Raw genomic sequence first — 17263 nt, forward strand, 5'->3', positions numbered from 1 at the left:
CGGAGCAACTAGGCCCGTGAGCCACAACTACTGAGCCTGCGCGTCTGGAGCTTGTGCTACGCAACAAGAGAGGCCGCGACAGTGAGAGGCCCGCGCACCGTGATGAAGAGCGGCCCCCGCTCGCCGCAACTAGAGAAAGCCTTTGCACAGAAATGAAGACACAACACAGCAAAAAATAAATAAATAAATAAATAAAAATTTAAAAAAAAAAAAAAAGGAGCCCACACTACCTGCCCCTTTCAAATACTCAAGGCCTGGGCTTCCCTGGAGGCGCAGTGGTTAAGAATCCACCTGCCAATGCAGGGGACACGGGTTCGATCCCTGGTCCGGGAAGATCCCACATGCCGCAGAGCAACTAAGCCCGTGAGCCACAACTACTGAGCCCATGTGCTGCAACTACTGAAGCCCATGTGCCTAGAGCCCATGCTCTGCAACAAGAGAAGCCACCGCAATGAGAAGCCCGCACACCACAATGAAGACCCAACACAGCCAAAAATAAATAAATTAATTTAAAAATTTATAAAATACTCAAGGCCTCACCAGATTATCTGCCTTAAATCTCCAAGGGTTAATCTGATTATGACTTTACCAAAAGACAGACTCCAGGTCAATCCTCACCTGCCTCTTTGCCACTCACTAACAGAAAGCCCAGAATCCAGTTTAATCCTCACCTGCGTCTTTCTCACTCAGCCATGAACATTTTGTCCACACACCCCCGCCGCTCCCTCCTCAACAGCTGAAACCCTTCCACTATTCTCTCTGGAACTCAGAATGATCAGGAAAAGCTGCTATATTAAACTCAACCTTGGGACTGCCATGGTGGTCCAGTGGTTAAGACTCCACACTTCCAATGCCGGGGGCCCAGGTTCGATCCCTGGTCAGGGAACTAGATTCCCACCTGCTGCAACTAAGACATGGCACAGCCAAATAAATAAATAAATATTAAAAAATAAATAAGCTCAACCTTTTCTCAGAATATTCCCTGCAGATTCGTGCTCTAACAAAACCAGGGGTCGCCCTGAACATCCTGTTTACCTCACAGTTACTTCAAGTAATGGATACTCTACTCCAGCTACTCTACTCTGGTTTCACTGGCTATGCAGGTGGGCTGGGTTCTCTTGCTCTTCAATGCTGATTCTAAACCCCTCTCTCAGGCTTCCCTGGTGGTGCAGTGGTTGAGAATCCGCCTGGCAATGCAGGGGACACAGGTTCGAGCCCTGGTCTGGGAAGATCCCACATGCCGCGGAGCAACTGGGCCCGTGAGCCACAACTACTGAGCCTGCGCGTCTGGAGCCTGTGCTCCGCAACAAGAGAGGCCGCGACAGTGAGAGGCCCGCGCACTGTGATGAGGAGTGGCCCCCGCTTGCCGCAACTAGAGAAAGCCCTGCACAGAAATGAAGACCCGACACAGCCAAAAATAAATAAATTAAATTAAAAAAAAATAAAAATAAAAATAAACCCCTCTCTCTCTCTAAATCCCTCCAGGTATAAAACCTCAAAACATCAGACCTTATCACTCACTAGGTCTCACTGTTACAGTTATTATCAATCCCTTAGAGCAGAATTTGGAAAAGTACAAGTTTAGTTGTATTTTGGGTCTTATTTAAGGCACATGGGATCTTTGTTGCCGAGTGCGGAATCTTCATTGCAGTGTGTGCGATCTTTAGTTGCAGCATGTGGGGTACAGTTGCCTGACCAGGGATCAAAGCCAGGGCCCCTGCATTGGCAGCATGGTGTCTTAACCACTGGACCACCAGGGAAGTCCCAGGCTTTTTTTGTTGTTGTTGAATTGTATGAGCTGTTTGTATATTTTGGAAATTAAGCCCTTGTCGGTCGCATCATTTGCAAATATATTCTCCAAGTCCGTAGGCTGTCTTTTTGTTTTGTTTATGGTCTCCTTTGCTGTGCAAAAGCTTGTAAGTTTGATTAGGTCCCATTTGTTTATTTTTGCTTTTTTTCTATTGTCTTGGGAGACTGACCTAAAAAAACACTGGTACGATTTATTTCAGAGAATGTTTTGCCTGTGTCCTCTTCTAGGAGTTTTATGGTGTCCTGTCTTATATTTAAGTCTTTAAGCATTTTGAGTTTATTTTTGTGTATGGTGTGAGGGTGTGCTCTAACTTCACTGACATGCAGCTGTCCAACTTTCCCAACACACTTCCTGAAGGGACTGTCTTTTACCATTGTATATTCTTGCGTCCTTTGTCAAAGACTGTCCATAGGTGTGTGGGTTTATTTCTGGGCTCTTTATTCTGTTCCACTGACTTGTATGTCTGTTTTTGTGCCAATACCACACTGTTTTGATTACTGTAGCTTTGTAGTATTGTCTGAAGTCTGGGAGGGTCATAACTCCTGCCTTGTCCTTTTTCCTCAGGATTGCTTTGGCGATTCTGGGTTTTTTATAAAGTTTCCATATAAATTTTATAATTATTTGTTCTAGTTCTGTGAAAAATGTCATGGGTAATTTGATAGGGATCACATTAAATCTATAGATTGCTTTGGGTAGTATGGCCATTTTAACAATATTAATTCTTCCAATCCAAGAGCAGGGGATATCTTTCCATTACTTTGAATCATCTTCAGTTTCCTTTATTAAGGTTTTGTAGTTCTCAGCATATAAGTCTTTTACCTCCTTGGTGAGGTTCACTCCTAAGTTTCTTTTTCTTTTTTGAAGCAATTTTAAAAGGGATTGTTTGTTTGCATTCTCGTTCTGTTATTTCATTGTTACTGTAAAGGAATGCAACTGATTCCTGTATGTTAATCTTGTATACTGTTACCTTGCTAAATTCATTTATCAGTTTTTGTGTGGAGTCTTCAGGGTTTTCTACATATAGTATCATATCATTTGTGTATAATGACAGCTTTACCTCTTCCCTACCAGTTTGAATACCTTTATTTCTTTTTCTTGTCTGATTGCTGTGGCTAAAACTTCCAATACTATGCTGAAGAGAAGTGGTGAGAGTGGGCATCCTCGTCTTGTTCCAGATTTGAGCAGGAATGCTTTCAGCTTTTCAACGTTGAGTATTACATTCACTGTGGGTCTGCTGTAAATAGCTTTTATTATGTTGAGATATGTTCCCTCTAGAACCACTTTTGCAAGATGCTCATCATCACTAATTATTAGAGAAATGCAAATCAAAACCACAATGAGGTACCACACTTCACACCAGTCAGAGTGGCCATCATTAAAAAGTCTACAAATAACAAATGCTGGAGAGGGTGTGAAGAAAAGGGAACACTCTTATACTGCTGGTGGGAATGTCAATTGGTGCAGCCACTATGGAAAACAGTATGGAGGTTCCTCAAAAACTAGAGTTGCCATATGATCCAGCAATCCCACTCCTGGGCATATACCCAGACAAAACTATAATTCGAAAAGCTACATGGCACCCTTATGTTCACAGCAGCACTATTTACAATAGCCAAGATGTGGAAGCAACCTAAATGTCCATCAACAGACAAATGAATAAAAAACATGTGGTATATACTGGGTTGGCCAAAAAGTTTGTTCCGGTTTTTCCATAAGATTTTACAGGAAAACCCAAACGAACTTTTTGGACAACCCTAACACACACAAACACATACATACACACACACACTGGAATATTGCCCAGCCATTAAAAAGAATGAAATAATGCCATTTGCAGCAGCATGGATGGACCTAGAGATTATCATACTAAGCAAAGTAAGTCAGAAAGAGAAAGACAAATATCAGATGATATCACTTATATGTGGAATCTAAAATACGACACAAATGAACATATCTATGAAACAGAAACAGACTCACAGACATAGAGAACAGACTTGTGGTTGCCATGGGGGAGGGATGTGGAGGAGGACAGAATTGGAAGTTTGGAGATTAGTAGATGCAACCCATTATATATAGGATGGATAAATAACAAGGTCCTACTGTACAGCACAAGGAACTATATTCAGTATCCTGTGATAAGCCATAATGGAAAAGAATATGAAAAAGAATATGTATATATGTATGGCTCTGTCACTTCGCCATACAGAAAAAATTAACACAACACTGTAAATCAACTATACTTCAATTTAAAAAAATTTTAAAAAGAACACAAATACCATACCCAAAACTGAATTCCTCTTCTTCCCCTAAACCTACCAAACCCACAGTCTTTCACATCTTTGTCAACAGCAGTTCCATTCCTTCTAGTTATGTGGGCTAACATCTTTGGAATCATCTTTGGATCCTCTTTCTCTTACACCTCTTATCTATAAGAAAGTTACATGGGTTCTACTTTTGAATGTATTCATAACCAGATCACCTTTCACCACCCTCCAGTGTCACCACCATCCCTTTCTGGATTATTGCAATAACCTCCTAATGGCCTCCCTCCTTTCATTCTTGACTCTCTATAGTCCATTTACAACAAAGCAGCCACAGGTTCTTACAAAACCTAAGTAACACCATGTTACATCTCAGATCAGAACTCTTTAATGGAGGGGTTCCCAACCCCCGGGCCGGTACCAGTCCGTGGCCTGTTAGGAACCGGGCTGCACAGCAGGAGGTGAGTGGCAGGCGAGCAAGCGATGCTTCATCTATATTTACAGCCACTCCCCACTGCTCGCATTACTGTCTGAGCTCCGCCTCCTGTCAGATCAGCAGTGGCATTAGATTCTCATAGGAGCGCAAACCCTACTGTGAACTGCACATGCGAGGGATCTAGCTTGCGTGCTCCTTATGAGAATCTAACGCCTGATGATCTGAGGTGGAGCTGAGGCGGTGATGCTAGCACTGGGGAGCGGCTGCAAATACAGATTATCATTACCAGAAAGGTTTGACTACAGACACCATAATAAATCAATAGCTTGCAGACTCATATCAAAACCCTATCAGTTAGTGGCAAGTGAAAACTAGCTCAGGGCTCGCACTGATTCTGCATTATGGTGAGTTGTATAATTACTTCACTATATATTACAATGTAATAATAATAGTAATAAAGTACACAATAAACTTAATGCACTTGAATCATGCCGAAACCACCCCCCACCACCCCCCATCTGTGGAAAAATTATCTTCCACAAAACCAGTCCCTGGGGCTTCCCTGGTGGCGCAGTGTTTGAGAATCCGCCTGCCAATGCAGGGGACACGGGTTCGAGCCCTGGTCTGGGAAGATCCCACATGCCGCGGAGCAACTAGGCCCGTGAGCCACAACTACTGAGCCTGCGCGTCTGGAGCCTGTGCTCTGCAACAAGAGAGGCCGCGACAGTGAGAGGCCCGCGCACCGCGATGAAGAGTGGTCCCCGCTCGCCGCAACTAGAGAAAGCCCTCCCACAGAAATGAAGACCCTACACAGCCAAAAATAAAAATATAAATACATACATACATACATACATACATACCAGTCCCTGGTGCCAAAAAGGTTGGGGACCACTGCTCTAACGGCTATCTTTTCACTCAGACTAAAAACTACGTCCTTCCACTGGCTTACACAGCCCTATGTGACTGGCCTCTCATCCTGGCCTCTTCTCCTACTGCACCCCTCCCACCTCCCTTTCTTACTCTGTCCCAGCTGCCCAACACCATCCCCACTTGTTTTCTTGTTAACCACATGATTATAATCTTAATAATATTTAACATTTACTAAGTAATACTTACTATGAACCAGACATTGTTCTAACTGCTTTATATGCATTACCTCATTCAATTCCAACAATTATCTCCCCCACTTTAACGAATGATGAAGCTGAGTTACAAAGAGGTTAATTAACCTAAGAGCTTGGTCTGTAAGTGGTGAAGCCAAAATTCAAAATCACAGGTGGACAAAGCCCACTGCACAGCCCAAAGTTTACATCTCAATGATGCCCCCCCCCCGCTTGTTATCCTCACTTAACATTCTTCAGAAATAAGCACAGAATAAACAGAAGATAGAATAAAGGACTAAGAATGGAAAACCTAAAGCACTTGATGTAGGGTTAGAGAGGTGGAAATGCTTAGAAGAAACCAGGGCACTTCCTCAAGTATTTTCAAAATTCAGCACATAACTAGTTAAACAGTAAAAGTCAGCACATAACTAGTTATTATGTAGAACAAAATATGACACTTAAAACTTACTTTTTCTGTAGTAACAGTCAAGGAAGGAACCAATGCAGGTGATGGTTCTGGTTGCTTCTTGTGTTTTTGTTTGTGTTTGTCCTTTTCTTTATATTTCTAAAAGTGAATAGAAGTAAAATCCAATTTAAATTTAAATCATAACCCACATATATACAATAAAGATGAGATTTCTATATAATTTGTGTTTAAGTAATTTACAGTGTTAACAAATATTTGTCAAAAATAACAAAATCACTTCTAACCATGATCATATTATTTTAAATATAAACAATACTAGTAATATACTTATGGTATTACTATATATATTACTACATATTAAAATATATAGTAATACTAGTATAACTTATTTTAAGGTGACTTCAGTTCCCTTATCCTTGACCAACGTAGAACAATATATAAACAATTGAAGTCTACAATTATTTGCTACTTTTATATCTGACAAACTTTTTCTTCTGTTAAAAACACCAACTACTGTTGCATATATTTCATAAATAGCACTTTAAAATTTACATAGCCCTTTGACATGCACTATCACATCATAATGATGTCGGATTCTCCATCACCATGCTTTAAATTCTATGGCCCACAAACTACAAAACAGGGCATAGAAACTCAGGCAAAAAATTCTTTCTGAGGTTTACTCTGAAAATAGATGAATTAGTTATCTCTGCTAAAACTGATGAATTGAAATATAACAAAGGAATTCAATTAATAAGAAATTAATTACATATTAGGAGCCCAACCTTATTTAACATCAAAAACTTTTAACCAAATCATTCTCAGATGTTTGAATCAGTAGGTAAGAGTCAGTATTTGGTGTGAAGTTTACTACTATTTAGTTAATTCAACTTATTTGTCATAGTTCATAAATTTAAACATTCGGAGCACTTAATCTATTCAAGGCATGAAAGAATAATATCACTGGCCCTGCCCTAAAACAGATTACATACCAGCAAAACAAAAAGCACAAAAATTAAGGATAGATGTTTTACTATAATACCCAAGAGTACTGCCACTCTTTGCTTTTAACTCCTGATTTAATAAGTACATTAGATACCTCTTGACTGCAATGTTAATACTTTAGTAAAAGAAAATGTAAAATAACACAATAATAGTTTTTATTCAGATTTTTTAGGAAATTTTCTTACTATGAAGATATTTTAACTGTGACAGATCATAAGATCATAAGGACTCATGCCTCCAATTCTTTGTAATAGGATGTCATGTACAAGTTCTGGAGCCAAGAAGAGCCTTGAGAAGTCTTCTATGTCTTTCACCTTTGCCCCCTTAGATCCCAGTCATCATGTAAAGAGTCTGAATAAGAACAAGATAGACAATCTCTACAATCTTGGAAAGCACACGAGAGTAATAAGTAAAGTATGCATGTGTAAATCTATGAAAATGTGAATGTATAGAAGTCATCATGAAATAACACAGAACTTTGGTCCTCTGTAATACGCCAAGAAATACATCCTGAGATGAGGATTGCAAATGCTCAGTGGAAGAGACTATGAATAGATTATATTCATAATGTTGGCCGGTAAAATATGAATCAACACAGTCTAATGACTTTCACACTAAAAAGATAGGCTGATTTTAATAGAACAAAAGGAAATTCCAGGAAAATATTCAATTAATATAAATATTTAGCGTATGACAAAGACGGGATTCCAAATCAGCAAGGAAAGACTGAAATTATTTAATAATGGTACTACAATAACTGGTTAATAATTTAGGGGAAAGTATCTTATACAAAGTAAGACAAAATCCAAATGGATTACTTTAAAGAGTTAAATAAAAATTAAAATAATCTAAGAGGTTAAAGAAAATATTTTTTAAAACTTTAAAGAAAGAAAGACTTTTTCTAAGAGTAAAAAACTCACTAAAAAATTAGAAATGGATACTGTATGCTAACTCACATATATGGAATCTAAAAACACGGTACTGATGAACCTAGTGGTGGGTCAGAAATAAAGACACAGACATAGAGAACGGACTTGAGGACACAGCGGGGGAAGGGGAAGCTGGGACGAAGTGCGAGAGTAGCATTGATATATATACACTACCAAATGTAAAATAGATAGCTAGTGGGAAGCTGCTGCATAGCACAGGGAGATCAGCTCAGTGCTTTGTGACCACCTAGAGGGGTGGGATAAAGAGGGTGGGAGGGAGGCTCAAGAGGGAGGGGATATGGTTCACTTTGATTCACTTTGTTGGACAGCAGAAACTAACAAAACATTGTAAAGCAACTATACCCCAATAAGATTAAAAAGAAAATCAGAAATGGAAAAGGCAGTTTTAGCTATTCAAATTCAAAATACTTCTACATCAATTTAAAAACCATTAAAAAGCTAAAAACAAACTGAGAAGTGAGTTAATATGTTCCGTATTTCAGTGCTGTTTAAATTTTTTATATATCAGTAAGAACAAATATATATGCCATAAAGCAATGTACAAAGGGCAATTTATAAAAGAAACAGTGTCACTAAGCAACAATAACAAAGAATGTGCAACCCAACTACTAGAGAACTTAATGGTAATATTTTTCTATTACCTAGTGATCAAAATTGTTGGGTTTTTGTTTATAATAAGACCCAATGTCGCCCAAGTTACAATGAAATGAGTACTTGCATACATTACTTGAGAGAATGTAAAAATGCAAAGGACCATTTTAAAGGTAAGAGTTAGAAACCATGAATACATTATCTGATCTAGTAACTTCACCTCTAGGAAGTGAACAAAGATTTAAATACAGTTTATTATGCTACTATTTGTGATGAGAAAAAACCTGAAAACAATCTGAATGTCCAACGACACAGATGTGGTTGAAAAAATTATTATACAACCATGTAATGGCCACTTAAAAAGCATGTTCTGAAGGAATATTTAAAGATTTGGGAAAATGGTTAATATGATACGAATTTTGCTTTAAAATTTTATGCAAGGAGCCAAAGAAATATGAGAAAGAAGAACAAAGCTGGAGGCACCACAGGCCCTGATTTCAAACTATACTGCAAAACTATGGTAATCAAAATACTATGGTACTAGCACAAAAACAGACACACAGATCAATGGGACAGAACAGAGAGTCCAGAAATAAACCCATGCTTACATGGTCAGTTAATCTATAACAAAGGAGGCAAGAATATGCAGTGAGGAAAAGACAGCCTCTTCAATAAATGATGTTGTGAAAACTGGACAGCTACATGCAAAAGAGTCAAACTAGACTACTTTCTTACACCATATACAAAAATAAACTCAAAATGACTTAAAAACAAGACCTGAAACCATAAAACCAGAAGAAAACATGGGCAGCATGGTTTTTGAAACTGGTCTTAGCAGAATCTTTCCAGATATGTCTCCTGAGGCAAGGGAAGCAAAAGCAAAAATAAACAAAAGGGACTACATCAAATTGAGAATGAAAAGCTTTTGCACAGCGAAGGAAACCAGCAACAAAATGAAAAGGCCACCTACTGAATGGGACAAGATACTTGCAAACAACATATCTGATAAGGGATTAATATCCAAAATACACAAAGAACTCATACAAATCAACATCCAAAAACCAACAACCCAATTAAAAAATAAGCAGAGGACCTGAATAGACATTTTTCCAAAGAAGACATACAGATGGCCAACAGACACATGAGAAGATGCTCAACATCACTAATCGTCAGGGAAATGCAAATCAAAACCACAATGAGATACCACCTCACATCTGTCACAATGGCTATCATCAAGAAGACAACAAATAATAAGTGTTGGCAAGGATGCAGAGAAAAGAGAACCCTTGTGAACTGTCAGTGGGATTGGAAATTAGTGCAGCCACTATGGAAAACAATGTGAAGACTCCTCAAAAAATTAAAAATAGAATTGCCATATGATCCAGCAATTTCATTTCTGGGTATTTACCCAAAGAAAACAAAAACACTAATTCAAAAAGACATATGCACAATGTTCATTGCAGCATTATTTGCAATAGCCAAGATATGGAAGCAACCTAAGTGGCCATCAGTAGATAAATGGATAAAGAAGACAGTGTGTGTGTGTCATATTACTCATCCATTAAAAAAATAAAATCTTGCCATTTTACATGAATGGATTTAGACAGTATTACACTAAGTTAAATAAGTCAGACTAAGAAAGACAAATACCACATGACCTTACTTTTATGTGGAATCTAAAAAACAAAACAAACAAACCGAACGAAAACAGACTCAGATGCAGAGAACAAACTGAGCGGGGTGGGGGAGAAAACTTCCAGCTATAAAATAAGTGAGCAAAGGGGCTATAATACACACCATAAAGAATATGGTCAATAACATTGTTAAGAACTTTGTACGGGGACAGATGGTTACTAGACTTATCATGGCGATCATTTCATAATGTACGTAAATATCAAATCACTACATAGTACACCTAAAACTAATATAATACTGTACATCAACTATGTTATTTCCATAAAAAATAAATTTAATAAATAAGTGAATAAAATTTTATGCAAAAAGAGAGTACCAACCAGAAGGAAATAAACAAATACTGAATATTTTTATGTAAAACCATAGGTAAGGACAACCAGCGTCACTCCTAAATATATTAGTGTGTATAATTAACAATAAAAATAATCAGAATTGTAGCAATTTGTAATTTACAAATATATATATTATCTCATTTAATCCTTAAAACAGCCCTGCAAGGATCTATTTTTACAGATCACAAAGGAATGGCTTAAACAAGCACAAAATAGACTTTAACCTACACCTCCCAAAAAAGTTAACTGAAACCTTTAAAAAAAAAAAAAAAAAGATTTTTTTTTTTAAATTTAAAGAAAAATATAGGTAAGCTACCCATGATGACGAATTATAAAATGGAAATTTGGACTTCCCTGGTGGCGCAGTGGTTAAGAATCCACTTGCCAATGCAGGGGGCATGGGTTCAATCCCTGGTCTGGGAAGATCCCACATGCTGCGGAGCAACTAAGCCCATGCGCCACAACTACTGAGTCTGCGCTCTAGAGCCCACGGGCAGCAACTACTGAGCCCACACGCCACAACTACTGAAGCCCGCACACCTAGAGCCCGTGTTCCGCAACAAGAGAAGCCACCACAATGAGAAGCCCACGCACCGCAACGAAGAGTAGCCCCTGCTCGCCACAACTAGAGAAAGCCCCCACACAGCAACAAAGACCCAACACAGCCAAAAAACAAAAAACAAAAAAAAGGAAATTTGAAAGAGTAGGGGAAAGAAGAAAGATATAAAAGAAGGGAGAGAAAATGTTTCCATTTTAAAGTAGCTTTAGCTCCAGAATGAACGATTTTCCATGTAGAAGCTAGGGACAATACAGGAATTTTTAACCTAAGTTTAGAGCAAGATAAACAACTAAAAGACATCCAATGTTACCAGTGTTCAAACTGGAATGGGTAAAGAAATTAACTGCTAAAGGAAAACTAAAGTACAATGCAGTAGAGATAACACTTGAAATAAGTTCATGTCTTCAGACACAGAGAAATCAGATATCTCAGAGTTTGAAAAGCACACATGCAATCACTGAACAACTGGTAGAAATATTGGGGGTAAATTAGAAAGTGAATTCTAAAAGGAATGCAATATTGGGCTTGAGTTTATTACTTCCCCAGAAAAATTCTAAGTTATCAACAAAGATTTGCTCATCTGTAGGAAAGAATTTCATCATCACTAAGTGTAAAGAAGAGTTCATCAGGAAGCCCAATATTAGAAATTAAATTTCTAGTAAGGAGAGTGTGTCTAGATTCAATAACTCCTAACGCTTAAAAAATGGTGATTTGAAATCACATCAAATTTTTCCAATGCTAACGATTCAAAATCAAACAAACAAAAACCAGTGAAAACAACAAACCAAATAGCAACCAAAACTGGGGGAGAGGCAGAGGCAGATAATAATGCATTAAACAAAAACTGGCAAGCAAGCAGTGAAATAGAAGACTTCAGAAATAGAGGAGAAAATGCCTTGGACTGTACTATAGAATTCAGCTATTAATAATCCTGCTTCCAAAATTAGCTAAAATTCTGAGAATATCACAAAAAACCCTCAATCTGCAGAGAAGCAATCTTTTCTTTTTGTTTTCCTGCCTACTTAATTTGTTCTTTCTCTGCCTAAAGAGTAGTGCAAGCTTCAGGGCAGAAACAGGAAAAACTAGAGGAAGGGAGAGTACTGACTCTTTGGAAGTAAAGGATCTAGGTTAGGAGTGAATTATATAAAATCAGAGGGTATTCTTAACTGTATGAGATACCCCCACACAGTTAAGAGATTAAAACCTAGTATAAGACATTTCATCAAAAATTAGAAAAGAGAGCTGAGCCTGAGGTTTTACCAAAAACTGCATACTGCCCCAGCTGAGCTTTTACACTGCATCCTTGCCATTCCCTCTGGCGTCAGAAAAAGGCAAAATACTTAGCCCTCAAACCCTAGTCTCAAAAATGGTGAGAAGAGATTCAAGAAATTACCTAAACTACAGTGGAGCAAATATCTACAAAGAGCCTCACAAACGTGAGCAAGAGGGAAAAAAGTTGCATGGCAAAGAAAGCACAGCCAAAAAAGAAACAATATAAAGAGCACAACGTGCATAAGAGAACCAAAAATCTTACCCTACAAATAAATATAACTCAGCATAAAGATATTTCTCAGAATTCCCTGGTGGCACAGTGGTTAAGAAACCGCCTGCCAATGCAGGGGACATGGGTTCGAGCCCTGGTCCGGGAAGATCCCACATGCTGCGGAGCAACTAAGCCCGTGCGCCACAACTACTGAGCCTATGCTCTAGAGCTCACAAGCTGCAACTACTGAAGCCCGCGCGCCTAGAGCCTGTGCTCCGCAACAAGAGAAGGCTCCGCAACAAGAGAAGGCACCGCAACGAGAAGCCCATGCACTGCAACGAAGAGTAGCCCCCGCTCGCCACAACTAGAGGAAGCCCACGCGCAGCAACGAAGACCCAATGCAGCCATAAATAAATAAATATTTTTTTTTAAAAAAATGCAATTTGAAGATGTTTCTCAAAACTATTTCATGCTAAATAAAACTTCAAACAAAGCACAAGAATGAGATAATGAAACAAAAAAAGGTTAAAAAAAAAGTAATTTAAATTAAAGTAATTTAATTACCAAAGTAATTTAAAAACTAAAACAGAATTAGTAAATAAAATAGAATCAGCAAGGAAAAAAATATACATTCTTGAGAATAAAAGTACTGCTTAAAAAGGGGCATGACACAATCCTAGTAATGCAAATGAAAAATCAGCAGATATTAAAGTGGTTATGTCCAAAAGGGAGGGGATATCTATCTATATGTGGATGGCTGATTCATTTTGTTGTGTAGTGGAGGCTAACACAACATTGTAAAGCAACCATACTCCAATAAAAATTAAAAAAAAAAAAGAAAGTGGTTAGAGGGAATTCTCTGACAGTCCAATGGTTAGGACTGGGCACTTTCACTGCTGTGGCCTGGGTTCGATCCCTGGTCAGGGAACTAAGATCCCACAAGCCGCGCGGCGTGGCCAAGAAAAAAAAGGGGGCAGGGGGTTAGAGAGGAACTAATAGCTACATAAAACAAGATAATCAAACATAAGTATAACCTGTGTCCCTAAAGTAGAAAATCCAATGAATGGAGAACAGAAGATGTATTTAAACATAAAAGCACACAAAATAAAAATTGGAAAAAACGCATTCTGAAAAACTCAGTTACAGAATGTTCAACGGCAAGACTTACTGTAGTTAAACTCAGTAGACTGCAAGGGGGTCAGGGGGGTGGGACTGTCCCTGGTCCTCCCCACAGCAATACTCTCCAGGTCCACTGCTTGAATTCTTAAAAGGAAAGAAAGTGTGACCTAATGATATTATATACAGCCAAGATACAATTCAAAAATTAGGACAAGAAGGAAATACTTTCCATTATGAACAAACTCAGAGAATACAGGTCTGCAGAACTTATTCTTGAAAAAAGATACTGAACAATAAAGTTCTGCCATTTAAGACATGATATAAAGAACTCACTGGAGAAGCTGTGGTGAAAGGACTGGTAGTGACCATCCTACAAATTTAAATTAAATACAGAACAAATGGGACTTCTCTGGTGGTCCAGTGGGTAAGACTCCATGCTCCCAATGCAGGGGCCCGGGTTCCATCCCTGGTTGGGGAACTAAATCCCACACACATGCGCAACTAAGAGTTTGCATGCCGCAACTAAGAGTCTGTATGCCACAACTAAGAGCCCACATGCCACAACTAAAAAAAAAAGATCCCACGTGCCACAACTAAGAAGTCCGTGTGCCGCAACTAAGACCCGTCAGAGCGGGACTTCCCTGGTGGTCCAGCGGTTAAGAATCCATCTTGCAATGCCGGGTACACCGGTTCAATCCCTGGTCGGGGAACTAAGATCCCACATGCCGTGGGGCAACTAAGCCCGCACACTGCAAATACTGAGCCCGCATGCCACAACTAATGACCCTGCGCGCCGCAACTAAGACCCAACACAGGAAAAAAAAAAAGACCCGCCACAGCCAAATAAATAAATAAATATTTTTTAAAAATACAGAACAAATCCCTAAAACAACTCTGAGGATTGTGTTTACAGAAGAGAATGTCCCAGACCTGAAAAATATAACATAAAGATCTTTGAAAAACAAACAAACAAACTGGAGGGCACAGGAAATGAGAAGAGCATGGGGATGCTGTTAGCCTTTCAAGGCAGGAGCTCAATATAGATTTTGAAGCATGTAGTTAAAACAAAATAGCCTGCCACCAAATAGTAATTACACATAAATCCCCTCCTTGTAGACAAAGTCTGGTTTTCTTTGGCTAATCACCCTCTCACATCCTCAAACTCCAGCCCAGAGGTGAACATGGTATATCTAAGTCAATTTCGATAAATCTACCCTCCCTACCCACTGACTGCCTTAGGTCTGGGATAGATTTAGGTCAGGATAATAAAACAGAAGGGTAAATTTTCTGTGAGATGGCTGGGAATGTTCTCTCTCTTAAAAACGTACTCCCTTCCTGCCTTCAGATGCCCAAGTGTTAGGCCATGACCCTTGGAACAACTGTAATGACCTGACAACTATGCCTAGAAAAGCCAAGAGAACCACAAGAAAGACAACAATGCCCTGCCACCGTTGAACTGGCTATTGTTAAATTAAGCAATCTTAGAAAAGCCTCTGAACATCTTATGCAAAACAATAAATTTCCTACTGCTTTAGCAATATTCTGTTACAGCTAAAAGCATCTGAACTGGAAAGACAATCTTACCTCTCAATGTTTTCTGTTTGTTTTTGTAATCTCTATTATTAAGCTTCAAGGTATAAATTTAAGGAAATAATATCTCTTGTGGTAAGGAAATTTTATATGAAGTTCAATGTTATCTATTTTGCTTCACTTTCTTTTTCTTCTATATAGCCAAGTAAATCTAACTTTAATATTAAAAAAATTAATGTATTATATCATTTTAATATTTTTTATTGCTCCATCCTTTTTTAAATCTATTTTCCATCTATATATAAAAATCTGGATTATATAGCTATCTATATATAAAAATTTACTTAGTAGTAATAATGGCTATTTCTGGATGGTGGATTCTGGAGTGGGTCTTTTTTTTTTTTTAATTAACTTGCATTTTTTAAAATGCTTTACCGTGTTTGAATTTTTTTTAATAATTACATATGGCTTAACAAAAAGAATGGGCTAAAATGAGGTAGAGACAGCTAGCTATTCACCAAACCCATTTCCTTTTCTTATTCAGAGTATAACTAGACATTTCCCAGTTTCCTTTTGCAGTTCAATGTGGCATTTAACTGGGTTGAAGTCAAACGCAATCTGAATGAAAAATGACGTGTGCTGCCTCTAGGCCTGGTCCTTCATAGCCCCAAGTACTGAGTGTCCATGCTCCTTCCTCTTCCAGAGATTAATGCAAGTGAACACGGCAGCCACGAAGGAACAATGAAAAGAAGGCCGAGTCACAAGGTGGAAGGAACTTAAATTCCTGATTCATGCCTTATAAGAAAGAAAGCTGTCTGCAACACCCATTCTGGACTTAGCTGTGAATGAAAAATAAACATTGTATTAATCCTCATAATCTGAAGATTGTCATGTGTTAGGAGAAAGTTCTTACATGAGTCTCTACTGTTTCTGTATGTCTTGAGAATGAGACAATGACTTGCCCATCATTCTGAACTATCTTTTCATGGTTGTTCGTATAATGATCAGACTTAGAAGACAGAATGTGTACCTTAGGAGCAAAGGGCAGCCACACTTACTGTCTATTACAAAAGATTCAGGTGCCCTAAGATCAGAGTTCCTCTACTACAATGCAAAAGACTGCATGAGCAGATGTCATCTGGTCCTCTTTGCATTGCCCTACGGAAACTGGATCCTGGGGGAGCAGTGCAAAAACACTGATACTCTGGCTACTTCTACTGCTTTAAGTAATAAACTATACTTCATCTCTGACCCAGAATTCTCTTGTCTCCTAACTAGTTACCTTGTAAGTAGAGTAAAATCACAGACCTCTTTCAAAGTTCTTGACAGTTTGGTAATAGGAATGTGATGCTGTTAGAGACATGGCTTTCTGGAAGAGGAAGAATAAGGGCCTCAAGGGCCAGTTAATGGGATTTGAAGGAAGTCTGTGGGAATGACTAACAAACATATTGAGCAAATCGTATGGTCAATCAAGTGGTAAACGGTCCTTCATTTTACTGCCTGACAATGAGGAAGAACTGAGGAGGTGGCTGTTGAAACCTCCTCCAGGTTACAAGGATATACTGTACAACACAGGGAATACAGGCAAGATTTTATAACTATAAATAGAGTATAAACTTTAAAAACTGTAAATCACTATATGTACACCTGCAACATATATAATTTTGTACATCAACTATACTTCAAATAAAACAAAAAACAAAAAATCTTCAGGTAGGATGATTTCCTCACCAATCTGGCAGTTGGCTTCAGTTCCATCCTACCATAATAATAACTAGAGAACAGAAGGTTCTAACCCTTTTCAGATAACAGTTACAGAGCCACTCACCTATACTGGGCATGAAAGGAGGGAAACTGGCAAGCAATCACTATGGGCAGAAACAAGGTGAATCATAGGAACCCTGGTTCGCTTGAAAAATGCAGGTAGAGGCGCCTTAATGTATGTTAAGGAAGAATGGCAAT

The 17263-nt window shown here is 38.5% G+C and overlaps 1 protein-coding gene across 10 annotated transcripts in view; it reads right to left on the reverse strand.

The window, feature by feature from the left end:
* Nucleotides 1-17263, reverse strand: part of MLLT10 (MLLT10 histone lysine methyltransferase DOT1L cofactor) — a 246892-nt gene that overhangs the window by 101767 nt on the left and 127862 nt on the right. For all 10 annotated transcript variants that reach the window (XR_009699476.1, XM_061181604.1, XM_061181607.1 and 7 more), the window contains one exon: nt 6080-6175. Coding sequence is in view for 9 of the 10 variants with exons in the window: in XM_061181604.1 (XP_061037587.1) it covers nt 6080-6175 (96 nt within the window). In the remaining variant the exon portion in view is untranslated. The remainder of the gene's footprint in view (nt 1-6079; nt 6176-17263) is intronic.

The sequence above is a fragment of the Eubalaena glacialis genome, chromosome 2 (genome assembly GCF_028564815.1).
Source record: "Eubalaena glacialis isolate mEubGla1 chromosome 2, mEubGla1.1.hap2.+ XY, whole genome shotgun sequence".
Lineage (NCBI taxonomy): Eukaryota > Metazoa > Chordata > Mammalia > Artiodactyla > Balaenidae > Eubalaena > Eubalaena glacialis.